Source organism: Panthera onca, chromosome B4, assembly GCF_046562875.1.
Source record: "Panthera onca isolate mPanOnc1 chromosome B4, mPanOnc1 haplotype 2, whole genome shotgun sequence".
Taxonomy (NCBI): Eukaryota; Metazoa; Chordata; class Mammalia; order Carnivora; family Felidae; genus Panthera; species Panthera onca.
In genome coordinates, this window is record NC_138345.1 from 79,135,747 (window position 1) to 79,163,470 (window position 27,724).

Genomic DNA, 27,724 nt, shown 5'->3' on the forward strand with positions numbered 1-27,724 from the left:
CTAAGACTGTCTCCAGTTTAAACTGAGAGCCGTAGCATTGCCTCGTAGCAGAAATGGGTGGGAAATGCTTGAGGCCTCTAGATCTAGATCGTGTTGCCCTGGAGACAGGTACCCTTTCTAGTTGCCCAGCAAGACCCTTGCTCCACATCCAGGGTGAGACCATGTCTGGAGGATGTGGGGTGAGTGCCCACATCACTGAACAAAGATTCCAGAGGTTTGAGTTGCTTCTATGACCACCCCCTTGGGACAATCTGGGACCTTCCTGCAGAAACAACTTGGAGCTCAGCCCGTGTACGCTACCTGGCAGAATGCACCATTTGTCCAGCACCACCGGGGCTCACCAGGTCCTCTGTCCTGTATCCTTGCATGCAACCTAAGTGAAGGGCATGCCAAGGGGAGAGAACAGTGAATGGCTGAGGGACTAGGACATCTTGTCTGTACCTGACTCTTCCCCACCCAGCCTGAGTGAGGGTGAGGAAGCCATCAGGGCAGGAAACAGTACCAGTGGGAACACCAGTTTGGTGGGCCCCTCCCTGCCTCACCTGATGGTATCTGCCTTTCCTCCTCCCACCAAAACCCAGGCTTCTCAGAGGAAGCAGAGCCAGCTTTTAAAAAGGTGGGGATGAAGGGAGGGTAGGCTCAAGGTTATGTCCTGGAATGTGCTTGAGCCGGGCATGGGGGACCCACCCGTTTTGGAAAGGGATTGACAAAATGTCCCTGGGTCCCAGACTGCTTTCCAGACAGGAAGATGCAAGATGGACCAAGACCTGCAAGTTCCGACCTGTGCGGAGAGATAACATCAGCTGGTGCTGTAGGAATTCGGCATAGATGGGCTTCTGCAGGGTGAGGCTGAGCGGGGGAGGAATGGGTGGTGGTCTCAGGTCCCTATTCGGTAAAGAAGAAGAAGAAAAAACAAGTTCCCTCACCCAGACTGCAGGGAACAGAGGTTAGGTACAGAAAAACAGATATCTTTTCCGTCCCCTGTCTTGAAGCAAAGACAGAATCTCTTGCAAAACTCCACTTCCTCTTTCTGCCCTGTTGAGCTGGGCCTACATATATTTTATAGGTATTTGTAGACTTTCCGTCCCTCTCCACCGTAGTATGGTCTCCTTGAGGACAAGCACAAGTTGTGGCTTACTTGCCTTCGCGTCCTCCATATATACACACCAGTGGGTGCTTTGCCCGTGGCTGTGCTTAGTATGTATCTGGAGAGGAAACAGGCTAGCCCAACCTGGCTTTTTAAGAGCTGCCCATTTGGGAAGTCTACGAGACTAGAAACCAGAGCCTAGTCAATGATTGGTTGTTTTGGATAGCAGTAATTTTTTTTACTGATGGAAGCACGAGGAGGTCTCACATTCCTAAGTGATCAGGAAATAGGGAGGAAGAGGAGACCGACTAATGAGGTTCCTAGCTTTGTCCCCGTTGAGCTTTCTCCAAAGGTGCTGGTAAAAAACTTTTTTTACGCACGAGGGAAGTCCACTTGAAGAGCACGTAGCACGTGAATGGCAAAACCAAAGCCAAACTGCTTCTTGCTGCCTGCCCAGTGCCTCCTCTATGCCATGGACTGCCTGTGTCCCCTGCCTTTCCCCCTCTAGCCTGGCTCCCTCATCCCAAGCCCTGTCTTGGGAGACGGGCAAGCGACCGGGAGTGTTTAGCCTTGGCCATCCGGTCCACTTTTTGGTATCTGCCCATCTAAGTCAAAGGAGGGATGGATTCACCAGGTGCGCACTGCCTGCAAAACACTGCTTTTGATGCTCTGCTGAGGGGCAGCGTAGGGAACTGGTTAAGAGGATGGTGCCAGAGCCTGACTGCCTGGGTTCAAATGTGTGCCTTAGTTTTCTCATCTATAAAATAGGGATGATAGAGTCATTCCTACCCCCATAGGGCTCCTTTGAGGATTAAAAACATTATTGTATATAAGGGCTTGGAACGGCACTTGGCCCACAGTGTAAGCACTACAGTGGTGTTTGCTTTTATGTTTTATTTTAAAACTCTTCCAATCCAGCTGAGCTGAACCAGATTTGGGTGTGAGAATGAATGGATAGGGCTGTAACGGGGGTATAGAACTTTCCAACGCATCCCAGTGGCTGGGTGATTCCCAGAAGTGTTTATCCTTGGTCCCGGCCCAGATGGAAGCATCAAGCAATTGAGAGGCCTTCTGCTCTGGGGTATGTGAGCAGCTGAGTAGGGTGTCAGTGTGTTCCACTTGAACTCATTTCCTCTTCCTCAAGTGGGAAGGTCAGCTTGGTGTCAGACTCGATACACACCACTATCTTTCACTAAGAGGCTCCTGATTTTCTGACTTCCCCTCCAGCTGGACACATGATTATTTGATTTGGAACTTTGAAGTGATCCTGAGGAGAGCAGAAACATCCCAAGGAACCAGGAGCCAGTGGACAAGAAGGCAGGAGAATTGGAACATGAGGTCAGCACTGAGTTCTGAGACCTGGAGGACTATCTCTTCCTGGAAATTCAGTCCCTGCTCAGGGAGAGGGGGAGCTTTTCCCAGCTAATGGCCATGGCCCTTTGGCTACGTCTAGGTTCCACTCCCCATCACTGTTCCCCTAACCCCAACCCTGTGGTTCTCTCCGTCCCTTTTATTATTTTTTGCCACCACTTCCTCACAGAACCACAGAAGAGAATTATCAAACAAAAATTTGTCATGCTTGGGATTAGATCTAATGTAAAAATACTTCATGTTTGCTTTAAGGTGTGTGTGTGTGTGTGTTTTTACAATAAATTAAATGAGCTCATTGTAAGATCATCAAATGCAAATACATATATATGTATATGTATTTGTATATATACATATATGTATATGTATATATACATATATATGTATGTATTTATATATATACATATATGTATATGTATATATACATATATATGTATGTATTTATATATATACATATATGTATATGTATATATACATATATATGTATGTATTTGTATATATACATATATATGGAGAGAGAGGGAGAGGCTCCCTAAATCCCACTCTTCATACTGCTGTTTGGAGTCTAATCCACAGATTTAATATTAGTTGGGGTTTGTCATTTTTTATTTTTTTTATAAATGGGTAGGGCCCCATTTGTTTTTCAAAGTTTATTTGTTTATTTTGAGAGAGAGAGTCGGGGAGGAGCAGAGAGAGAGAGAGAGAATCCCAAGCAGGCTCTGCACTGTCAGTGCTGAGCCCCATATGGGGCTCAAACTCATAAACCGTGAGATCACAACCTGAACCGAAACCAAGATTCGAATGCTGTTTGGTTTTTTTAAAGTAAACTCTATGCCCAACATGGGGCTTAAACTCATGACCTTGAGATCAAGAGTCCCATGTTCTACCGATTGAACCAGTCAGGTGCCCCAGTTGGTTTTTGTTTTGTCTTTTAATAAAAATTGAATCAACGTGTTGAATCATGCTGTTCTGCAACCTTTTTTTACCTAACAGTAATCTCGTTTTTCACTCTTTAAAACCATTGAAATCCTCAGGAAGACTATAACAGTCATCCATATATCTCTGACATCTTTATATGGCAATACATATAAAATGTCTATGTAACATTGTTAGGGCCTTTGGAAATCATTTCAAGGCTATTCTATTTGAGGCTGGCAGAACCCCTGGGAAGTAGTGAGGCTTGATGCTTCTATCCCCGTTTCACAGATTAATAATACAATGAACTGGGACTAGAATCCAATTTCTCTGTCTAGACTCAAAGTGCTTTCCACTATCCTGTGCTTTCTCTTTAGAAGCTGGGCATTCAAATGAGGGATTGAAATTTGTGACTAAGGTTCATAAATGGTCAGAATTTATCAATCTCTTAATACTTCAGGAACTTCCTATTTCTTGTAAGAAGTAGATGAGGAATAAAAAGGGGTGCCTGTGTGGCATAGTCAGTTAAGCACCCAACTCTTGATTTCGGCTCAGGTCATTATCTCATGGTTCGTGAGATTGAGCCCCGAGTCAAGCTCTGTGCTGACAGTGTGGAGCCTGCTTGGGATTTTCTCTCTCTCTCTTTCTTTGCCCCTCCCCTGCTCACAAGTGCCACGCTCTCTCTCTCTAAAAATAAACATTAAAAAAAAAAGAAGGGTGCCTTCTGACACCAGTTGAGCATCTGACTCCTGATTTTGGCTTAGGTCATGATCCCAAGGTCATAGGATTGAGCTTTTGCATTGGGCTCTGAGTTGAATGTGGAGCCTGCTTCAGATTCTCTTTCTCCCTCTGCTCCTCCCTGGCTTGTGCAGGGGTGTGAGCTTGCTCTCTCTCTCTCTCTCTCTCAAAAAAAAATTTTTTTGAAAAAAATTTTTTGAATGTTTTTATTTATTTTTGAGACAGAGAGAGACAGAACATGAGCAGGGTAGGGGCAGAGAGAGAGGGAGACACAGAATCTGAAGCAGGCTCCAGGCTCTGAGCTGTCAGCACAGAGCCCAGACGTGGGGCTTGAACTCACGGAGTGTGAGATCATGACCTGAGGTAAAGTCAGACGCTTAACCGACTGAGCCACCCCGGCGCCCCCCCCAAAAAAATTTTTTTAAAAAGAAGAGGAGGCGGCCTGGATGGCTCAGTGGGTTAAGCATCCAACTTTGGCTCAGGTAATGATCTCATGGTTTGTGAGTTTGAGCCCCACACTGGGCTTTGCGCTGACAGTGCATGGAGCCTGCCTGGGATTCTCTCTCCCTCTCTCTATGCCCCTCTCTCGTGCTCTCTCTCTCAAAATAAACTTTAAAAAAGATATAGATATAGATATAGATAGATAGATAGATAATTATAGATATATATAATTATAGATATATATATATAGATATATATAGATAGATAGATAGATAGATAGATATAGAAGAATAAAAAGGACAAATTCTCTCCCCTTGAGTTTAGAATCAAGTAAATGTAACAAAACACAGGAAAATAGTTCTACAACACTTGCTACACAACATGTAAATAAATGAGTAGTGATTGCTAAGATGTAAGCAAGAGGAAATGAGCAGTATGAGAGTTGATACGTTCACTGATCATTTACAAACACCTCTGTTGGGTCCTCTACCCTACAAGAGATATGTATGTAATGTCTACAACATATACTTAGCACCTACATTAATATTATCATTCCAACACTGAGATTCTTTGGAGATGTTCTCGTTCTTGTCTTTGTTTTTAAAAATAGTCTCTGCTAGAATCTCAGCTCCTAAAAGAGGTGGATGATGATGAAGAAAGACGATGATGATAAGGGCACCTCGCTGGCTCAGTCAGAAGAAGATGCCACTCTTGATCTCAGTGTCCTGAGTTTGAACCCTGCACTGGGTGTAGAGATTACTTACATAAATAACACCTAGAAAAAGAAAGAAAGAAAGAAAGAAAGAAAGAAAGAAAGAAAGAAAGAAAGAAAGAAAGAAAGAAAAAAAGAAATTAAGAAAGAAAAAGAAGAAGAAAGAGAAAGGAGATAGATAAGGATGAGTTATCCAATAGAATTCATCAGGGAAAAGCTAACTGGAAGACCAGAATTTTGAACTGAATTCTTTGGTGGAGGAAGGAAAGAGAAACAGAACCAATTGAATCTGCACGTTTGGGGATGTAGTTAGTACTTAGCAAACGTAAGCCATTAATGACTGTGAAATATCCCAGTGAAGTGAGTTTTCCTGGTTCTTCCCTTAACCCTCCCCTCTACCCTCTACACCCCATCAAGGAGCATTAGATCCTCTGTCTTCCTCATACAATCCAGTTGATGCCGTTTATGTAAAGAGCAAGGTTGGGGGCGCCTGGGTGGCTCAGTCGGGTTAAGCATCCGACTTCAGCTCAGGTCACGATCTCGCGGTCCGGCTCTGGGCTGATGGCTCAGAGTCTGGAGCCTGCTTCCGATTCTGTGTCTCCCTCTCTCTCTGCCCCTCCCCCGTTCATGCTCTGTCTCTCTCTGTCTCAAAAATAAATAAAACGTTTAAAAAAAAAAAGAGCAAGGTTGGAAGGCCGAGGGAGGGAGAGAGAGAGAGAGAAAGAAAGAGAGAGAGAGGGAGGGCTGGAAGTCATGGTACTCCTGTCAGTGCCCTCAGAAAATTACATTTTTAAAGAACTCCAGGAAAGGCTACGCCCTATTTTCCCAGTAACCCAAACCGCGTGAGTTTCCAAGTAAGTTCTTTTTGTTGTCTACCCTATTTCTCTTCTCTTGAAATTTAAACTCTGAGCGCTGAAGATAAAGGGGAGGAGGCAGAGGCCTGGCTCTCCCGATAGCGACTAAGCAACGGGTAGCTAAGGATCTCCGCCTTGCCGTAAATGGGGAAACCCGCGCCCCCAAGAGGCCTTAACGCCTACAGCAGCTCGACCCCACCGCTGGTATCACGTGATGGTGCGGCGCGGCGGGTAGACTACAACTCCCACTGTGCCGCGCGGCACGCCGGCGTTACAAAGCTCTCGCTCATTGGTCGCTGGAGATATTTGAAAGGGGGGGTTGGCGCGGAAAACGAAGGTTGAGTCTTGGGTTTTTGCAGAGCTCTTCTTCTGGCGAGTAAGTCCTGGACCTGGTGGGGAGGCGACCTCTGGGGCGATAAAGCCCAGAGGAACTCGTGAACGTGTGTACGTGCCAAGGTGAGGTGGGGTCCCGGCGCTGACTTGAGGGGAGGGGCGGCTCTGCGAAGGAAGGTTGGGAGACCTCCGGATGTCCTGGTGAGCTCCGAACTCAGTGGAGGCCTCCCGGTATGGAGCGTTGGGGTGGTGGAATGGGTAGTGAGGCTCCGGATCCCCCGAGAGGAAGGAGAAGCAGAAGCGTCCGTTTATAACGGGAGCCTGCTGTCCTGACATGGGCGTTTTTCCCGAATAGGGTTTCTTTCTTTCTGTCTTTCTTTCTCCTTCCCTTCCCTTCCCTTTACCTTCCCTTTACCTTCCCTTCCCTTCCCTTTTCTTGTAATCTCGTAATCTCTACAAAGTGGAACTGGAAGTGACGACCCGGAGATCAAGAATCCCACAGCTCCACTGACTGAGCCAGCCAGGCGCCCCTCCCGATAGGATTTCTCATGGGATTCTTTGCAAACACCCCCCCCCCCCCACACACACCGCCCCTCACTTCTGCAGCCTTCAAGCCCTTCTCCTGCCCTCCATTATGAATCTTCTCCGCCTACTCTAATCCTTCTCCTTTTCCCTAGCCCTCCAACGCCATGAGGAGCTTCAAAGGAATCAACTTTGGGAACTTGCTAAGCAGCATGAAGGAAGCTGAAGAGTTGCTGCCTGACTTGAAGGTAGGATTGTGTCTGGCTCTGGTACACCTGGCTTTCCAAGATGAGCTGGGGGTTTTTGTCTTATATGAAGAGATAGGCTAATATGGGATCCTCTCCTGAGAAGCCCCCTTTCTAGTTATCTTTCCCTACTTTGGTGGTCCCAATCACATTTTCCTCTCCTCTTAGGAGTTCCTGTCCAAGCTTCCAGCTGGTTCATCCAGCTGCCGATCTGATGCCGAGAGGAGACAAGCTTGTGATGCCATCTTGAGGGCTTGCAACCAGCAGCTGACTGCCAAGCTGGCTTGCCCTAGGCACCTGGAGAGCCTGCTGGAACTGGCGGAGTTGGCTTACAATGGCTACTTGATGTCTACCCCCCAGCGCCCACCCCTGTACCTGGAACGAATTCTCTTCATCTTTTTGCGGAACATTGCCACACAGGGAATCCCAGAGGCCACACTCCGATTCGCAAAACCCCTTCATGCCTGTTTGGTGCATTGCTCTCGCCAAACTGCTCCCCAGGACTATGATGCTGTGGTGCGAGGCAGCTTTTCTCTGCTTTGGAAGGCAGCAGAAACCCTGGAGGAGCGGCGAGCTGCATTATCAACTCGGCTGAAGGCCTTGAGCTTTCTTGTACTCTTGGAGGATAAAAGCACCCCTTGTGAGGTTCCCCACTTTGCTTCTCCAACAGCCTGTCGAGTGGTAGCTGCCCATCAGCTATTTGATGCCACTGGGCACAGTCTGAATGAAGCCGATGCTGATTTCCTAGATGACCTGCTCTCCAGGCATGTGATCAAAGTTTTGGTGGGTGAGGGAGGGGGTTCTCCTGGTCCTCTTTCTCCCCAGAGGGCCCTCTGTCTCTTGGAACTCACCCTGGAACGTTGCCGTCGCCTCTGCTGGAGTGACCACCATGCCAAGGCCACGAGAGTAGTGGAGAAGACCCATGATTACCTAAGGAACACCAGTCTGGCCCCCAGCCTCCAGTTATGCCAACTTGGAGTTGAACTGCTACAGGCTGGGGAGGGAGGATCCCAGGCACTGGCCGAGCTTCTGATCAAGGCATCAGCTGTCCTGAACAGCAGTGTGGAGGCACCATCACCCCCATTGCGGGCATTATGTGACAGCTGCCAGTTCTTCGTCTCAGGACTGGAGCGAGGCATCAAGAGACGCTATGGACTGGATGATGTTCTGGGCCTCTTTGCTTTTCTTGGCGGGTACTGCTCTCTCATCCGGCAGCTGCAGGATGGTGTGAGTTAAGAACCTAGAGGTAGGGTGGGAATGTGGTTCTGCAGACTATCAGGCTAAGGTCTTTGGTAAGATCTGGAAGCCCTGGCTCCCTCCTTAGTCAGCTGCTCTCTGGATTATGCCTAGTGCAGCCACCAGCAGCCTAGTCTACTCTGGGAGGGCCATGGCCCCTCCTAATGCCCTTCTTCCTACTCCCTGGGCTGAGTCAGCTCTCCAGGACTCTGGGCCAGTCTTCAGTTTGGAGCTCATCCTGTATCTCTGCCTCTCAACCCAACCTTCCCCTTCCTTCCTCAGGTCTGTGGGGATTCCTCCAAGCAGCAGCAGTCTCTGGTTCAGATGCACTTTCAGGGACTTCACCTCTACACTGTGGTGGTTTATGACTTTGCACAAAGCTGTCAGGTACAGTCTGGGAATCAAAAGACCTGGACAGGTCCTGGGGTCTGGGGTTGCTGGACTGCCCTGGTAGAGCTTTGGAGTTGCTTTGGGTTTGGGGTGGGGTAGATGTCACCTTGGACCTATTATGTCTCTTCTCACTCTCAAGACCTTCTTGTCCCTTTAGGTAGCTGATTTGGCTGACCTGGCCCAGCTGGTGGAAAGTTGCAAATCTACTGTGGTCTGGATGCTGGAGGCCTTACAGAGCCTGTCAGGCCAAGAGCTGACTGACTACCTGGGCATGACTGGTTAGTGCCCTGGGGCCCAGATGCAGGGGGGAAGGTCATCACTCACTAGGCAGACAAATAGCACTTGCTGGATGGTTCTGACCACCTTGGGGGCTCCTTATGGTTTAAGGAGGCAGTGAAAAAAATGTTCTTAAGTGACCCTCATCACTTGTACTTATAAACATTTACAGGGGTGCCTGGGTGCTCAGTTGGTTAAGCGTCCAACTTTGGCTCAGGTCATGATCTCGTGTTCATGGGTTCGAGCCCCATGTTGGGCTCTGTGCTGACAGCTCAGAACCTGGAGTCTGCTTCATGGATTCTGTCTCCCTCTCTCTCTGCCTGCTGCCCCCCGCCCCCGCCGCTTGTACTCTGTCTCTCTGTCTCTCACAAAAATAAATAAAACATTAAAAAACATTTTTTTAAACATTTATAGGGGCGCCTGGGTGGCTCAGTTGGTTAAGCGGCCGACTTCGGCTCAGGTCATGATCTCACGGTCCGTGAGTTCGAGCCCCGCGTCAGGCTCTGTGCTGACAGCTCAGAGCCTGGAGCCTGTTTCAGATTCTGTGTCTCCCTCTCTCTGACCCTCCCCCGTTCGTGCTCTGTCTCTCTCTGTCTCAAAAATAAATAAAACGTTAAAAAATTAAAAAAAAAAACATTTATAGTAGTAGAGAAGTGATAAGGCTAACTTATGATAGCAGACACAAGTTTTTTGTCATTGACTTTGAAACATGATTTGGTGTTTCTTTCATGAAAATGTTTGTACCTGATATGCAACTTTATGACCTTTTTTTTTTTTTATTTTTTTTATTATTTATTTTTGAGAGAGAGACAGAATGCAAGCAGGGGAGGGGCAGAGAGAGAGGGAGACACAGAATCCGAAGCAGGCTCCAGGCTCTGAGCTGTCAGCACAGAGACCAATGTGGGACTTGAACTCACAAACCACGAGATCATGACCTGAGCCAAAGTCGGATGCTTAACCAACTGAGCCACCCAGGCGCCCCTATGACCTTTCTATAAGTTTTATTTTTTTTAATGTTTACTTTTAATGCTTATTTTTACTTTTGAGAGAGAGAGTCAGAGAAAGAGGGAGACACACAGAATCCGAAGCAGGCTCCAGGCTCTGAGCTGTCAGCACAGAGCCCGACATGGGGCTCGAACCCACGAACCATGAGATCATGACCTAAGCTGAAGTCAGACACTTAACCCACTGAGACACCCAGGCACCCCAAGTTTTAAAGAATATTTATAACTTAAAATTTTTTTTTAGAAACCAGGTAAAAATGCTTCAACAATCAAATTGCGCATAAAGGCATGTAGTCTAAAGTCTCTCTCTCCCTAATCCTGGTCACAAAGTTCCCCTCTACTGAGACAACTAATACGATCAATTTCTTACGTATCATTCTGGAGATGTACTATGTATAAATAAATTTGCATATATACTTCTCCACACCCTTTCAGTTGAAACGTGCATACAGAAAAGTACAAAGTACAAAGTGAACATACTTTTTAACCAACGTCTAGGTCAAGTAAGAGCATGATTTAGACCTTGGGGAAACCCCTCCTTCTGCCCCCCTCCTAGTAACCCCCCTCCTCAAAGCAACCATTATCCTAACGGCATACTTTAGTTTTGTCTATTTTTGTATTTTATAATACGTTTTCCCTTCAGTTTATAAAAAGGATGGCCCCATTAAATTATACAAACCCAATGAGTTCAGTCACTGAAAAGTTTTGGAGAACTTTTTTTTTCTTTTTCTTTTTTTTATGTTTTTCTTTTATTTTTGAGACACACACACACACAGTGAGAGCAGGGGATGGGGGAGAGAGAGAGAGAGAGACAGAATCTGAAGCAGGCTCCAGGCTCTGAGCTGTCAGCGCAGAGCCCGACATGGGGCTTGAACTCACAGACTGCAAGATCATGACCTGAGCCGAAGTCAGATGCCCAACCAACTGAGCCACCCAGGTGCCCCAGAACTTTTCATATTTATATATTCAGTAGTTGAACCTACCCATTGAGATGAAAATATCATCAGCAGTCACAAAAATTACTAGTTTGAAAATTCTTCCCGGAATATTGAAGCCTGACTTAATTTTTTCCAGCCATCTGTGTGGATAGCCAAAAAGCTGCATAAACTAGAGTTTAGGGCAAATTTTGTTCATTCAACAAATATCTATTGAGCACCTACCATGTGCCAAGCACTATTGTGAGGACTTGGGTATATCAGTAAACGAAACAAAGATCCCTGCCCTCACGGAGCCACAGTCTGGTTAGGGGAGAATGATAATAAGCAACAGAATAATTGAATTATCAATATGTTAGAAAGTGATAAGAAATGTGGGGGTGGGGGAGAAGGAATATAGAGCAGGATAAGAAAGGGAAGTAGGAGTTCAGGGTGGGTGAGGGGGCAAGTTACCACTTAAAATAGAGTCAGGATAGGCCTGCTTGGGAGGGTGACATGAGCAAAACTTGGAGGATGTGATGAAGTTGGCCATGTAGACACCTGCGAAAGGACATCCTTGGCAGAAGAAACAGTCAAGGCCAAGGCCCTAAGGCAGGAACTATCCTGGCGTGTTCAAGAAACAGCAAGGAGGCTCCTAGTGTGGCTTTCGTGGAATGAGAGAAGGAGGAGATAAGGGATAGGCCAGAGCGTTAACCCCAAAATGCTGCCCTTCGGAGGAAGATGAAGGCAAAAATTGGCATGTGAGGAAATGGGCCCTGTGTAGGAGTGAAGACTCAGCTTGCGCTTGTAAAACAAGTGCAAAGGAGCCGCTGGTGTGGGTGTGCCTTGTAGGAATGGACGTCATGGGCTGAGTTGGAGCAGGTAGGGGAGAGCTGCCCCTATCTCATTCCCTAGCAGTAAGGCTTCCTGTCTGATCTGGAAGCTACTGAGCCGGCCACAGGTTGAGCTTCTCTCTACTGCCTCTCCAACAGGAGAGCGGCAGTGGGAACTATTTCCGCTATCAACTATTCTCTCTCTCACTTGCAGCCTCTTACACCAGTAACTTGGCCTACAGCTTCTATAGTCACAAGTTGTATGCCGAGGCCTGTGCCATCTCTGAGCCCCTCTGTCAGCACCTGGGATTGGTGAAGCCGGACACCTATCCTGAGGTGCCTCCTGAGAAGGTACGAGGGCAGGAAGGGAGGTTATGTTGGAGGCCTGAGTAGCATGAAAGGGCCTGGCCAGGACCCTGCCCTGCAGTAGCGTGTTAAGAGCCACGTACCTGGGACGGTGTCTTCCACACCTCACTTGTACTATTACTATTTTTTTTTTTTTTTTTTTTATGGTCTCACTTTTTATATTTAGCCACGTTCAAGCTGGTGGTTCTCAACCTGGTTGCACGTTAGAATCCCATGAATGTACTTAAAAAAATTCATTCTGATGCCTGGCCCAAGCTGATTGCATCAGAATCCCTGGTGCTAGAGCCCACGTATCTGGTTATTTTAAAAGTTCCCCGAGGAGGCCCTTTAAGTAACCAGAGTGAGAACCATCGCAAGGAGACCCATGAAATGATGGGTTGGCTGGAGTGGCAGGTGAGACGGGTTGTAGAGGGCTTTGGTTTTCATCTTGAGTGAGGCAGATGAGCCTCTCAAAGGAAGGCATGACATCATCTTGGCATTTTGGGTTTCTCTGGCATCACTATGGTGAATGAACAAGATACCAGGACAACAGTGGGCACCCCCACTGCTCTTGTAGCCTGGGCCAGAAAGGGTGGGTATCTGAACTGAAGTAGCGTCTTGCGGGATGGGAAGAAGGGAATGGGTGCAAGAAGCCCAGGATTAATTTGTTAAGTGACTGGCTGTGATGGGGTGGGGGGGTGGGGTGCGGAGGGAAGGTCAAGGATGGCCTGGCATTTCGGACTGAGAAGACGCCGACTTGTGAGAGAGGGGTTACAGGAGGAGAAACGGGTTTCTAGGGCTGTGGACATAAATATGTGGGTGGGGTGGATTGAAGCCTCAGATTGAGAACCCCTGGGGTGTTTAGTGCTTTGGTGTCTTCTGCCTTGGGGCAGGCTTGGGGGCTGGCGGACCACCTGGTGGTGTATGTACCTGTGTGGCATGTACTCCCCCACTATTACGGACTCGGTGGTTCCTCTCTGCAGTTTGGTCTCTGCTTTCTATGGTCAGTTGCACAGGTGCTTCCGGCTGCATGGAGAGAGTTTGAAGAAACTGGGTAAACAGGCCCAGGGTTGTGAGATGGTGACTTTGTGGCTGACAGCCCTGCAGCCCTGTGGCCCCCAACACATGGCTGAGCCTGTCACCTTCTGGGTTCGGATCAAGATGGATGCAGCCAGAGCAGGAGACAAGGAGCTACAGCTGAGGTGAGTTGGCGGGGAGGGAGACAACCATGTTTGCTCCCTGGCTAGGGCTAGCTTTTGGTACTGGTGGTCTCATGTATCCTTCTGTCTGAAAAAAGGCACTGATTCCTCTGTTCGTTGTTATTTATCAAATGCCTACTATATGACAGTCACTGTGCTAGGTATAGGGGAGCAGTGGGGACAGGCAATGCCCTTGCTTTAACGACGGGGAAGTCAGTGACCTCTCAGCAAGCCAAGGCTGGGACTCCTTGGCACGGGGCAGAAGCTCCATGCTTCACGGACTCCCTGACATGGCGTTGGGCCTGCCTTCTCTTAGGACTCTGCGAGACAGCCTGAGTGGCTGGGACCCAGAGACCCTGCTCTTCCTGCTGAGGGAGGAGCTGCAGGCCTATAAGGCTGTGCGAGCGGACACAGGGCAGGAACGGTTCAACGTCATCTGTGACCTGCTGGAGCTGAGCCCTGAGGAGACACCGGCTGGGGCCTGGGCTCGAGCCACCCACCTGGTGGAACTGGCTCAGGTGCTCTGCTACCATGACTTTGCCCAGCAGACCAACTGGTGAGGAAGAATAGCTGGGGAGGCCACTCTTGCTTCTCACCCTAGGTCGTCTTACCCTTTTCAGAGGCCGTTTCCCTCTCCCAAGTCCCTGAGCACCCACTTCAGTTTGTGGCCATGGGCCCTCATTCAAAGGGTGGGGCCGGCTATCCTGCAGAAGGTCCTTCCCAGGGCACTATGGCAGGTACTCGTCATGGGCCCAGCTTAAGTCCATCCTCTCCCTTCAGCTCTGCCCTGGATGCTATCCAGGAAGCCCTACAGCTTCTGGAGTCTGTGAGGCCTGAGACCCAGGCCAAGGATCGGCTTCTGGATGATAAAGCACAGGCCCTCCTATGGTTCTACATTTGTACCCTGGAGACCAAAATGCAGGAAGTAAGTGTGGCTTCTGTGGGGCTCAGCAGAACTGGATTATTTCCCCCAGGCCCACAGTAAGCTGGTGCCAGCCCTGTTTTTTATCCTGATCCCCCCCCCCCCCCCCCACCCATCTAGGGTATCGAGCGGGATCGGAGAGCCCAGGCCCCTAATAACCTGGAGGAATTTGAAGTCAATGACCTGAACTATGAAGATAAACTCCAAGAAGATCGTTTCCTATACAGTAACATTGCCTTCAACCTGGCTGCAGATGCTGGTGAGGGTTGTGAATGTAGTGTGCTAGATGGGGTCTCCTCTGTGTCTTCCTAAGAGCAGAATGGGGACCCCAGGTAGGGGAAAGGAAGTAGGGTGGGAGGTGGGCACAGAGGGCAGAGGGCGTTACGAAGAAGGCTGCATTGTCCCCAGATGGCCCACACTGAGAGAATGGCCGGTCCCTTTCTTCTGACTTCTAGCTCAGTCCAAATGCCTGGACCAAGCACTGGCCCTTTGGAAGGAGGTGCTTACAAAGGCACAAGCCCCCGCTGTACGGTGTCTCCAGCAGACAGCAGCCTCACTGCAGACCCTAGCAGCCCTCTATCAGCTGGCGGCAAAGGTAATGGGGCAGGACGTTAACACACACCAGAAGCCCACTCTTTCCTCTTCTTTGGCCGGTGTATCTGCTAAAAGCCATGTAGCCTGTTGTGGCCTCTATCACCAGGCTTCCTAAGTTGAAATACAAGCTTCGTCCTTTATTTTAACTCACCTTGGCAAGTGACGTAACTTCCTAAGCCCAGGTTTCCTTGTGTCTAAAATGAGGACAGTAATAGCACTACCTCATGGTGTCCTTAAGTGGCATATTCAAATGTCAGATATAGTTATTATTAATTCTTAGGTAATTTGAGCTGTGTATATTCTGAAACATACATAGATGCCTATAGGTTTAATTTTACATTTTTACATGCAACATCAGGACATTTCACAGACTCACTGAAGCTCTTCCCTGGACCCCACATTAGGAACCTCCGAAAAAGAACATGGTACATAAAAAAGATCTTTGTTGCTGTGGCCATTAGGCCATATTTCTAGCATGAGAATTGAGGGAAGCTGCCTCAGCGCTAGGTCTGAGTCTTGGCTCTCCCCCGTACCTGTGATGTGAATTTGGGCAAGCAACTTAACTTGCATGAGTCTTAAGCCTCTTAGTCTATAGTCATCTGTAAAATTGGGGTTAGAGTCACTATGAAAGATTAAAAGAGCTGATGCACATGAACACCCTCTTTTTGACAATTTGATATTTTTATTATGACTTTTGAAGTTTCACTTCAAATTTTATTTTTCAGTAATCTCTACACACAATGTGGGGCTCAAACTCACAACTTTGTATGCCCCCCTCACTGAACCAGCCAGGTGTTCCTTCAATTTTTTTTTTTTTTTTAGATCTACGAATTCTTTTTTTTTTTAAGTGTATTTTTATTTATTTTGAGAGAGAGAGAGAGAGAGAGAGCAAGCAGGGTAGGGGCAGAGAGACAGGGAGACAGAATCCCAAGCGGGCCCCGTGCTATCAGCGCAGAACCCCATGTGGGGCTTGAACCAACTGGGTGGCTCAGTCGGTTGAGCGTCCCAACTTCCGCTCAGGTCATGATCTCACAGTTCAGGGCTTTGAGCCCCGCATCAGGCTCGTTGCTGTCAGCACAGGGCCCGCTTCAGATCCTCTGTCTCCTCTCTCTTTCTGTCCCTCTCCTGCTCAGGCTTTCTCTCTCTCAAAAGTAAGTAAACATTAAAAGGAATTGAAGTATGGTTGACACACAATATTATATTAGTTTTAGGCGTGCAACATAGTGATTTGGCAATAGCGTGCGTTACTCAGTGCTCACCATGGTGAGGGAAGTCACCATACATTATTATCACAATGTTATTGACTGTACCCTCTGTGCTGTACTTTTTCAGCCCCGCGACTTACTTATTTTATAACTGGAAGTTTGTACCTCTTGATCCTCTTGCCTGTCTCGCCCATCCCCCTGCCCTGATGTAAACCTCTCAGCACAGTGCCTGGCCCATAGTAAGCTTTCGGTAACTCCCAGCTGTCGATGCTGACTGGTACCTAAGCTTTCACGCGGGAGGCTGGATGGTGGTAGGCTCCCTCTCTGCTCTTATCTCAGGCTTCTTGAGGATGGCAGGTGGTGGCCTTGTCTGTAGCCACACCTCATCCAGGCTCTGAAGTCAGACCAAGGTCTCAAAGGGCTGAGGAGCAGAGGGTAGAAAGGGAGGTTCGAGCAGGAGCTGGGTAAACTTCCTGCTCCTGGCTGACCAGCCCCTGCAGGCTCTGGAGGTCCTCCTGCTCGTACGGATCGTCTCCCAGAGACTGGAGGACCACGCGAAGGCAGCCGGCTCCTCCTGCCACGCCAGCCAGCTGCTCCTGATGCTCGGCTGTCCCAGCTACGCCCAGGTGAGTGCCCAGCCAGCCAAGCCCGGAGCTGCAGGGGGACCTGGCTTTAGTGACCCATCTTTTCTCTGAGAAGACAAGATACTGAAGGGGCATCTTCCCTGCCTTCTACTGCCACATCCTGCTGGAGGGTCGTAAAGTGTGGAGTGGTTGGGAGGCAGCTGTGGGAAGAGGAAGCGTCTTTCCTTCTCACTGCAAAACCATTGTTTCCTAAGTCTTATAGATCCTGCACCAGAAATACACCACTAATCCTGTATTTCCCCACCATTTGCCCTAGTCGCCCTTTCTCCACTCACTTAGGACTGCTCCAACACCACCTAGCTGGTCTCCCTGCCTCCAGCAGGGAGGCCCCTTTTGTCTTCTAACATGATCTTTTAAGGCACAGATCTGATCTCATCTTTTTTCCTGCTTAAAGGATTTCATTGGTTTCTTCATTACCTGTAGGATGATACTGTCTAAACACTTTACTTGGTATTGCACACCTTCTATATCCTGGCTCATGCTTTTTCTTGCCACTCCCCACCATGGAACTTCTGTCCATCCACGCCAGTTACTTTAGAGCCTTGTATGTGCCTCCCTCCCTTTGGTTCTGTTAGCCCCTCCACCCTAAATACACCTCCTCCACCCACCTTTTTTCTACTTTCTTTTCAAGGCCTAGCTCAATTGTCCTCTCCCTCATGAAGTATTTTATACATCTTCTTCTTCAAGGGCAGAATCACCTACTTTCCCTGGGTCCCCATACCACTAATGGCATTGTGTCACGATTACACAGGTGTGTCTGCACCCCCACTGCATTGCAAGCTATTGGATGGAAAGTCTTGCTTATTCCTTATTCAGCTGTCTTTCTAACATAGCGGTTAACTGAAAGATATTAAATGAACATTTTAGCAAGTGATTGAATAACTCTCATGTTGTAGATTATAATATATGAAATAATTGAATACTTAGTTGGAGGTGTTCTGCATTTTACTTGCAAGTGTTTTAATCCACTTTAATTTGAAAAGTCTGGCTGCCTTTCCTCACCAGCATGTTCAGGAATCCCATGATTGTTTTCTTAGCTATACCTGGAAGAGGCAGACTCAAGCCTGAAGCTTCTGGATCACAATACTGACACGTACCTGCTCCTTTCGCTGACCTGTAACCTACTTCGAAGTCAACTCTACTGTGTTCACCAGAAGGTATTTCTCACTTTCTTAACCCCTGAAGTTCCCAGGTATTGAAAGGATTTTTAGGATTTTCGGGATATTTTTCAGGCTTCTGAGATTTCCCTGGAGCTAGGAAGAGTATTCCCGACCGTGAGAAGCAGTGCTGTTTCCCAGCCTTGTCCTTTCTATTCTTTCCCAGTTGCCTCAGTCACACTGTCCTGTGACTAGAGACTGAGATGACATTGATCCCAGGAAGGCAATGGAGCCCAAATTGGAAATCAAGTGAGATGCAGAAAACCTGAGTTTTCTCACAGCCTAACTGTGTGACTTGTCTGCGTCTTGTGCCCTCTCAGGCTGCCGTTTTCTCCACAGCTTTTATCATTCTCAAAAGCAGGGGCTGGGCCAGATGATCTTTAGGGGCATCCTAAGCTCTGAATCGCTGCTCTGACCTCACTCACCACTCTTCTCTGGCCCTCCCTGTCTCCCAGGTGGCTGAGGGTGCCTCTCTGTTGCTGTCTGTGCTTCGGGACCCTGCCCTCCAGAGATCATCCAAGGCCTGGTACTTGCTGCGTGTCCAGGCCTTGCAGGTGGTGGCATCATACCTCAGCCTCTCATCAGACAGCCTCTCAGCCTCCCTGCGGGAGCAGCTCTGTGCCCAAGGTGAAAGAATAGGGTGGATGATGGCCCTTTGTGGTCAAATGGTGTGGATCGTCCACTCTCAGCTCTTCTCAAGCCCTTGTCCCCTCTGCTGTCCCAACTGTGTGGACTAGCCCACTGAGAGGCTGCACAGAGTAGGCCTGGGATAGCATATGAGTCTCTGTTTGTCTGCCGCCTGATTGATTGCTTAGTACCTGGCTGGAATGCTATACTAACAAGGGTTCTGAGGCCCCACGTGGTCTGAGGGAAAGAGTTCTGTGATTGATTCGCTCTGTCTGCCTTAGGCACAGAAGAACAGCGGCAGCACGTTTTGCATTTGCTATCTTAGTAGGTGAAGGTGGTGGCAGTTCTGGCGGCATCATCTCCCTTCTTGTCCCCCCGCCACTCCCTGCACAGGCTGGCAGACGCCTGAGATTGCACTCGTCGACTCCCATAAGCTCCTCCGAAGCATTATCCTCCTGCTCCTGGGCAGTGACGTGCTCTCGATTCAGAAGGCGGCTGTGGAGACCCCATTTCTGGACTATGGTGAGTCTGAGGAAGAGAGCGAGGCCCAGTGGGAATGAACAGGCCAGATGGTGGGGCTGCCAGCTTTGCCTCCAGAGGATCCAGGCTGTGACTGAGTGACGGTGGTCTCGTCTCTCTCCTTTGTACCAGGTGAAAATCTGGTACAAAAATGGCAGGTTCTGACAGAGGTGATGAGCTGCTCAGAGAAGCTGGTCTCCCGCCTGGGCCATCTGGGTTGTGTGAGCGAAGCCAAGGCCTTTTGCTTGGATGCCCTGAAACTTACGACGAAACTGCAGCTACCACACCAGTGAGTACAGGCCAGAGGAGGCCATTCCAGAACCTGAGTGCCCACATCCTGGACTCTGGGGTCCCAAACTCTTCCACAGATTTACGTGTTATGTTTGGAGGGGTTGGGAGAACGTATCCCATGGCTCAGTAAGTAGGAAATGCCGACTTAACCAAGCTTAGACATTTTTATTTCCTGTAGGACTTCTCACATCCTTCAGTACACCGATCCACATTGTAACTCTCCAAAAGGGAGAGCTGGTGTACCATGTTTCCCTAAGTCCCTTTGCCCACAGGATCTTTTTTCTTTGGGTGGGAATGTGGTTTGGGAAATCCTGTCCTCATGCACAAAGATGACTGGGGATGAGGGAGAAGTGTAGAGAGTTTTCCCAGGGTAGACTTGAAGTCAGCTCGAGAGAGTAGAGGTCCTCCAGAGGCTAGGAGCCTGCCCCAGTGCTGCCAGTGAAAGGGACAGGAAGATGGACTCAGGAACACAAAGACTTGCACGAGTTGCTTGTCATCTCCTCTCCCAACAAGGTGTGCCCTGTTCCTGGTGCTGAAGGCGGAGCTGGAGCTGGCACGCACTGACATTGACCTCTGTGAGTCGGACCTGCAGCAGGTTCTGTTCTTACTGGAGTCTTGCACAGGTGAGCAGCCATGCCCCCACACCCACGGGCAGTGGCGGGAGTGGCACACAAACACTACGACACATCTTTGTATGTGAAAGTATGGGTTCCTTCTAAATCAGGGACCTTTTTTTTTTTTAATTTTTTTTAATGTTTTAGAGAGAGAGAGACAGACAGAGACAGAGTGCGAGCAGGGGAGGGGCAGACAGAGAGGGAGACACAGAATCTAAAGCAGGTTCCAGGCTCTGAGCTGTCAGCACAGAGCCCAATGCAGGGCTCGAACTCACAGATCGCGAGATCATGACCTGAGCCGAAGTCGAACGCTTAACCGACTGAGCCACCCAGGCGCCCCTAAATCAGGGACTTCTAACTCTTCTGCTTCAATCAGACCACTGGTGTCCCTCCTTCAGATGGCTTGCCCATCTGACTAACCCAATGTGGCTCTATTTTTCAGCACTGCCTAATACATTTTGGCTATTTAAATCTAAATAAAATTTACAATTCATTCCTCAGTCACTTGCCACATTTCATGTGCTCAATAGCCACATTATGGCTTAGTGGCCACTCTATTGGACAGCACAAATGTCGTGTCCTCAGGAGGGCTTAAATTAATAATAAAATAGTGTATTTATGGTACATTTTTTCTTATCAACCACTTTTCCCTCTCGTATTTCCTTTGACCCACACAAAACCCTGGAAAGTCAGGTGGACACGTGGATTTTTTTTCTCACTTGTAAAATGAGGAAGTTGAGAAATTCAGTGTTTTGGACCAGGATCATGGGCCTAGTTGGGGCCCAGAGCCAGGATAAAGACGTGGGCCTCCTGGTGCCCACCTGCTTTCCTGAGCTATGCAGCCGTCTCAGGTGCAGGTATGGGGGTTTTGCGGGTTGGGTTTATCTATTATGGGATGGGAAGAAACATTAGGGATTTTACTGAAAACAAAAATAAGCCATATTAATATTTAGTCCGATCAGACAGTAATCCGTACAAGCAGTAAGTAAATAACACCTATATTAAGGAGTTGGGCCCTGGGGTAGCTCAGGAAGCACTTGGTATCACTTCTCCCAGTTTTGTAATTCTGGCTCCACTCTCCCCAGAGTTTGGCGGGCTAGCCCAGCACCTGGACTCCGTGAAGAAAGTCCACCTGCAGAAGGGCAAGCAGCAGACCCGGGTCCATCGTCCTCCAGAGCTCCCTGAAGAGGAGCCCTTCCTAAGAGGCCCTGCCCTGGAGCTGGTAGCCACTGTGGCCAAGGAGCCAGGTCCTGTGGCACCTTCTACTAACTCCTCCCCTGTCCTGAAAGCGAAGCCCCAGCCCAGCCCCGGCTTCCTGACCCACCTGCCCACGTGTGACTGCTTGCTCTGTGCCAGCCCCGTGCTCTCGGCAGTCTGTCTGCGCTGGGCATTGGTCACAGCGGGGGTGAGGCTGGCTTTGGGCCATCAGGCCCAGGGTCTGGATCTGCTGCAGGTCGTGCTAAAGGGTTGCCCTGCAGCCACTGAGCGCCTCACCCAAGCTCTACAAACTACCCTGAATCACAAAGCACTTCCCTCCCCTGTCCCGAGCCTCTTGGATGAGATCTTGGCTCAGGCCTACACACAGCTGGCACTGGAGGGGCTGAGCCGGCCATCACACAAGAGTCTGGGGAAGGTCCTGGAGTCGGGGCTGAAGTTTGTGGCAGCACGAGTACCCCACCTGGAGCCCTGGCGAGCCAGCCTGCTCTTGATTCGGGCCCTTGCAAAGCTGGCCGGCCTCAACTGCTGCACTACCCAACTTTTTGCAAGCTCCTGGGGCTGGCAGCCACCATCAGTAAAACCCTCCCCAGGCTCAGAGCCCTCTAAGCCGCGAAGCCAAAAACTTTCTGGAAGGGGGCGTCAGCGGGCAGCCTCATCTACCCAGCCCCTCCATAATACCTCTCTGAAAAGTCTGGAAGGTGGAGGACTGCCCTGTACACCGAAGCCTCCAGGCCAGGTCAGGCCAGCAGGCACTCGAGTCCCTTTTACTGTGTTTGAGGAAGTCCTCCCTACAAAGAGCAAGCCTGAGGTTCCCAAGGCCCCTAGAGTACAACAGAGGGTCCAGACGCGCCTCAAGGTGAGGTGGGACTGCGGCTGGGTGGTGTTGGTGTCAGGTGGGGTGGTTCTGGAGAATTCTGCAGAATAGGTGCCTTTCCCAGGGCCTGGTGGGGCCTTCAGCTCTACTGTTAACCTGCACAGAAAGACAATTCTATCTTTGTTTCAAACAGAAGGTGCTTTCCTTTACTCTGTGGTTCCTCTTCCTTTTCATCCTTTGTCCTTTTGTTCCTCCCTTCTCTCCCTCCTTCCACACCCAAGAGTCCTGGCCCTTGATTGAGCTGCCTCAATTGGAGAGGTTAATTTTTAAATCTTCCCCCAAAGGCCTCTGAGAGTGTGCCTCTGCAGCACCACCTACTGGCAGATGTCTTATCACTGAAGGCCCCTTGGCCCTTCTCCCTTTCCCACCCATCCCAGGTAAACTTCAGTGATGACAGTGATTTGGAAGACCCTGTCTCAATTGAGGCACAGCCTGCAGAGGGGCCCAAGAGACGGGGCACTGCTTCCCGGGGCCGGGGCCGGGGCCAGGCCAGGAAGAACCCGAGCCTGAAGACAGTTGCAGTGGCAGCCTCAAGTAGTGCCCCTGGGCTCCCAGGCCTGGGTGGTAGGAGCCGGAGGGCCAAGAAGGTGACATCAGGACACTGTGAGGAGCTGGGCTCTGAGATCATGAGGACCATCCCTGAGGAGGAAATGACTGAAAACCAGATGGAAATGAGCTTTGAGATCCTCAGGGGCTCTGACGGGGAAGACTCAGCCTCAGGTAAGATGGTAACGGTGGGAGGTAGAAGGTGCATACATCTTTGGGGGTTGGGGTTGCCCTGGGACCAAAGCACAAGAAATAACTGATGCCAAAGACAGTACAGAAATACAACTTTGTTCCTGGCTCCGGGACTGGATCCTAGAAAGAACAAAGGAGACGACAGGAGGAAGAAACTACAGAAAGTCACGTTCTCTCCCTAGGTGGGAAGGCACCAGCTCCAGGACCTGATACAGCCATAGGAGAATGTGAAGTGTTGAGACGTGATTCCAGTAAAGAGGAGCTGCCGGTCCCATGCCCAGACAAGGAGAGAGACAAGGGTCTTGGTCCTCGGCTCCGACTCTCCTCTGCCCCTGTAGCCATTGGTGAGGCTAACCACTGAGGTCTGGTCACTAGGAGAGGTTGCTTGATCTGATGACCTTGTGGCCTGCCCATGGTTCTGTCTTCGGATCCTCATCTAGATCTGGTCGCCTTTGAACCTGGGTTTGAATCCCATCACTCTCTTCACTAGATGTGTGCAAGTTACTCAGCCTCTCTGAGCCTTTATTTACTTACCTATAAAATGGGGTTAGGGGGGATGGGGTGAGTTGAGGTAAGTTGCATAGCATCCCACCTGGCACATTGCCCTGCATTAATGGTAGCTTTTTTTATCCAAGTGGGAGATGAGATAGAACCTTGGAAACTTGGAACTTTCCATAAAAGTTTTATGAAAAGTTGGGACTTTTATGGAAAGTTCCATCAGCTAAACAGTATGGGACTCATCTATAGCAAGTATCTTCACCTTCCTCTAGGTCTCTCTACTCTGGATTCCATCTGTGACTTACTGACCATTGCTTTCCGTGGGGTTAGTCATTGCCCTCCTAGTGGACTTTATGCTTACCTCTGCCGCCTCCTGGCTTTGTGCTTGGGCCACCGGGATCCCTATGCCACAGCCTGCCTTGTCACTGAGTCTGTGTCCATCACCTGTCGCCACCAGCTGCTCACCCACCTCCACAGGCAGCTCAGGTGAGTTTCCCCAAGGCCCATGCAGGGGACAGACTGGAAGGAAGGTCTAGATTTTGAAGGAGGGAGAACTCACCCCTACTTATGTTATCTGCAGCAAGGCCCAGAAGCACCGGGGATCACTCGAAATGGCAGACCAGGTGCAGAGGCTGAGCCTGCAGGACAGGCCTGGAGATGTCCCCCTGGCCCGCATCCAGCACCTCTTTTCCTTCAGGGCTTCAGGATCTGGTCAATTCCCTGAGCCTGAGAAGGAGAGTTTCCAGGAGCGCCTGGCTCTGATCCCCAGCGGTATGGCAGCAGACTTCAGCTGGCTCTCCTGTCCTTTTTTGTATCTTCTTACTAAGGAGTTAGGGGAAGGAGTTTAAGGCATTAGTTAACGTAGATTTATGACCCTATGGAAGAACATATCCTCCCTTTTCACTGATTGTCATTTTGTTACTCTCACCAAAGAGAAATACCCTAAATTTGGAAGTCTTGTGCTTTTTTTTTTAACCTCCACTCTGCGTTACTAGCAGATTCAGTGTCTTTTTTCAGGGGTAGGTTCAGATGTCCAGAGTCTCCCTGCACTAACACAAAACACATTAACAGATGATTTGAGTGCCTCCCTCTGTCCAGGAACTTTTGTTAGTTTCTGTGAGGGACACATCGAAGTACAAGATGTGGTCTCTCTCCACAGGGGGCTGTTCCGGGAGAGCAGCTTGAACTCCAGTGAGCAGAGAAGATTTTTTAGAATTGTCTTGAGTGATGGGTAGGATTGAGTGCAGAAGATGGGGAAGGGAGTTCCTTGTAAGAGCTGAAATGATTCTGGGTATGCTCTGTGTGTCAGGGGTGACTGTGTGTGTGTTAGCTCTGGCCACGCTTCAGCCTGGAACCGTGGGCAACACCCTCTTGCTGACCCGGCTGGAAAAAGACAATCCCCCAGTCACTGTGCAGATCCCCACCGCCCAGAGCAAGGTAGGTTTCCTGGGCCAGCAAGCAAAGTTGGGCTGGGGTAGGCTTCTGGTCAAGCTGCTCATATCCCGCGGCTGGGGGGATGGAGAGGTGGTGATCACGTGGACAAGCAGAAAGCTCACAGTCCCATCTCCCAAAGCTTCCTCTGAGTTCGGCCCTGAAAGAGTTTGACACCATCCAGAAGGAACAGAAAGAGAACAGCAGCTGTACTGACAAGCGAGAATGGTGGACAGGACGGCTAGAACTGGACCATAGGATGGAGGTGTGTGCTCCCAAGGTGGGGTGGGGTCAGGCCTACCCTGGGAGTGACCCTGTGTGTCACTGTCCTCTCTCTCAGGAGTCCCGGCTAGTGCCGAGTTACCTCAAGTCCTTTCTGGAAGCATAGCCTAAATAAAAAATGATGTTACTTGAGAACGACTTCAAAAAAGAGCTAAAAACTTAAAGGGGTGATGCCAACAGAATGTTTGAGGATACATACAAGAAAAAAGATTTAAGCCCAAGTATCAGCTTCCCAGGTTTAGCTTTCATTGCCCACCTGTTTGTATTTGTCAAGACATAGTGATATGTGATAAATCATCTTATCTGTACTCCCCCAGAGTCTCAGCAAATGAAGTCTCTAGCTTCTTGCCTTTTTAACTGGCGGGAAGATGTGTAAAACAAATATATACGTTGGAAAACCCATTTCCTCAGCTCCTCTCTGACCGAACATTCTATTCTTCCTCATTCAGGCTCTCATCATTTCCCTAGAGAAGCATGTATTGGGCTGCTGGAGGGGACTGTTGCTGCCATCCAGTGAGGACCCTGGCCCTGCCCAGGAGGCCTCCCGCCTACAAAAGTTGCTGCAGGAATGTGGCTGGGAATATCCTGATGCAGCTCTGCTGAAAGTGAGTTGAGAAATCTGGGAGGGGGAAGAAGCTGGACTTAATTCTTACCCCACTGCCATTGTGAGTAGAGATGGGAGCAATGGCCCTCACTGACCACTGTTCCCCTGCAGACCATGCTCAGTAGTGCCAGTACCCTCACCCCTCAGGACATTGAGACCTTGGCCTATGGGCTGTGCCCAGCCCGGCCAGAACGAGCCCAAGAGCTTCTGAGTGAGGCAGTACGACGTCTTCAGGGTCAGACAGTACCAAGCAATAGGCATCTTGTCTTAGTGCTAGACAAGGTAAGGAGCTAGGGGCTGGAGGGACCGTATCTGGTGGGCAGTGGGCACCAGGTCACCCCTCTGCCCCCTTCTGATGCTTGTGGATGCCTGGCTGGGGATGGTAATCCCTGCGTGCTTTTTGTCCAGGACCTGCAAAAGCTGCCATGGGAGAGCATCCCCAGTCTCCGGGCACTGCCTGTCACTCGGCTGCCCTCCTTCCACTTCTTGCTCAGCTATTCCATCATCAGAGAGGTGGGTTTCAGGGAGTGGGGGAATGATTAGTAATTGAGGGAGATCTGGGAAGACAGGAGAGGGTCTTAGGGATGGGATGGTTCAGTCGTGGAAAGGGGTTTGGAGTTTGTTGAAGCTTGGGCTCTCTGGCCAGACCAGGATCCTGATCACCAGTGTCTTCTCCTCAGTCGGGGGCCTCGGCAGTGCTAAGCCAAGGGGTGGATCCACGCAATACCTTCTACGTCCTGAACCCTCACAATAACCTGTCAAGCACAGAGGAGCAATTTCGAGCCAATTTTAGCAGGTCAGGGGGAGAAGAGTACGAAAGGGGGTGGGGGAGGGTAGAGAGGGGCAACATGTCCTTTTCCCCTGAATCAAAGCTTGCAGCCCACCTTCTGCCTAGTATTCCCTCTGCCCTCTTTACCAGCTGACCCCAGTTCTTACTCCTACCTTTTCCCTGCAGTGAAGCTGGCTGGAAAGGGGTGGTTGGGGAGGTGCCGAGCCCAGAACAAGTGCAAGCAGCCTTGACAGAGCATGACTTATATATGTGAGTGCTCAGGGCAGGGAAGTGGGGAGGTGGGGTGGGTATCACCATAGTTTGTTTTGTGGCTTTCAAGCCACTGGCTGACTCAGGACGCCCCTGGAGACACAGCAGAGGCCGGCTACTGCTGGGTCAGATTCATCTCACATCCTTTTGCCTTAGCTATGCAGGGCACGGGGCGGGTGCCCGCTTCCTGGATGGACAGGCCGTCCTGCGGCTCGGCTGCCGGGCAGTGGCCCTGCTGTTTGGCTGCAGCAGCGCAGCCCTGGCTGTGCATGGAAACCTGGAGGGGGCTGGCATCGTGCTCAAGTATATCATGGCTGGCTGGTGAGTCTCGAGGGCCTAACCTAGGTCCCCACCCCAGGTTCTTTCCCAGGTCTGAACACTAAATCCTTCCTCATGTATTTTGTTTTAGAGCCCTCACTTTGTAGTTCTTTTTTTTCCCCAGTCCCCTGTTTCTGGGTAACCTCTGGGATGTGACTGACCGTGACATTGACCGCTACACGGAGGCTCTGCTGCAGGGTTGGCTTGGAGCAGGCCCAGGAGCCCCTCTTCTCTACTATGTCAACCAGGCGCGCCAGGCTCCCCGACTCAAGTATCTTATTGGGGCTGCACCTGTGGCATATGGCTTGCCTGTCTCCCTGCGGTGATCTCTTGGAGCTGTCCTATCACAGATAGAAGCCATGTGACTGTTCTACCTCCTGTTCTTAGATTTAACCCTTAGGATAAATATTTTAAATGACTTTTCTAGTGTTTTATATGAAATATTTCCTTTTGATTTAACCTTAATATAATAAAGATGTAACATTTAAACCCTGTGTTTTGTGTGGTTCATCTGAGAACATTTGAAGACAAATTATTGCTCCCTCCCACTATGCGGTACTGTAAAGAGGTGAGAATAGCTTGCAGGAGTCCAAGTCTGAGAGTGTTAGGAAGAAAGGAAAAACCACAGGACAAAGGTGGGCTTGGCTTGGCCTCAGCAGACAAAGCTGAAGGGTATCAAAATGCTCTTAAGTTGGGGGTGCCTGAGTGGCTCAGTTGGTTGAGCATCTGACCTTTGA

The 27,724-nt window shown here is 49.6% G+C and overlaps 1 protein-coding gene across 1 annotated transcript; it reads left to right on the forward strand.

Annotated features, from left to right (window-relative positions):
* On the forward strand, positions 1–27,476 carry ESPL1 (extra spindle pole bodies like 1, separase). Its single transcript, XM_060657481.3, has 33 exons — positions 1–843; positions 2,315–2,425; positions 6,475–6,571; positions 7,126–7,218; positions 7,384–8,442; positions 8,734–8,838; positions 8,999–9,119; positions 12,083–12,219; positions 13,222–13,415; positions 13,729–13,968; positions 14,193–14,337; positions 14,455–14,593; positions 14,790–14,929; positions 16,625–16,759; positions 17,815–17,934; positions 18,390–18,561; positions 18,955–19,083; positions 19,213–19,369; positions 19,885–19,994; positions 21,071–22,059; positions 22,455–22,797; positions 22,998–23,159; positions 23,586–23,799; positions 23,894–24,084; positions 24,623–24,750; positions 24,887–25,009; positions 25,476–25,631; positions 25,742–25,912; positions 26,039–26,143; positions 26,311–26,426; positions 26,586–26,669; positions 26,826–26,990; positions 27,112–27,476. The coding sequence occupies exons 4-33, from the start codon at positions 7,138–7,140 to the stop codon at positions 27,311–27,313; spliced, it is 6,333 nt and encodes a 2,110-aa protein (XP_060513464.3). The 5' UTR covers positions 1–843; positions 2,315–2,425; positions 6,475–6,571; positions 7,126–7,137; the 3' UTR covers positions 27,314–27,476.
* The last annotated feature ends 248 nt before the right edge of the window (positions 27,477–27,724 follow it).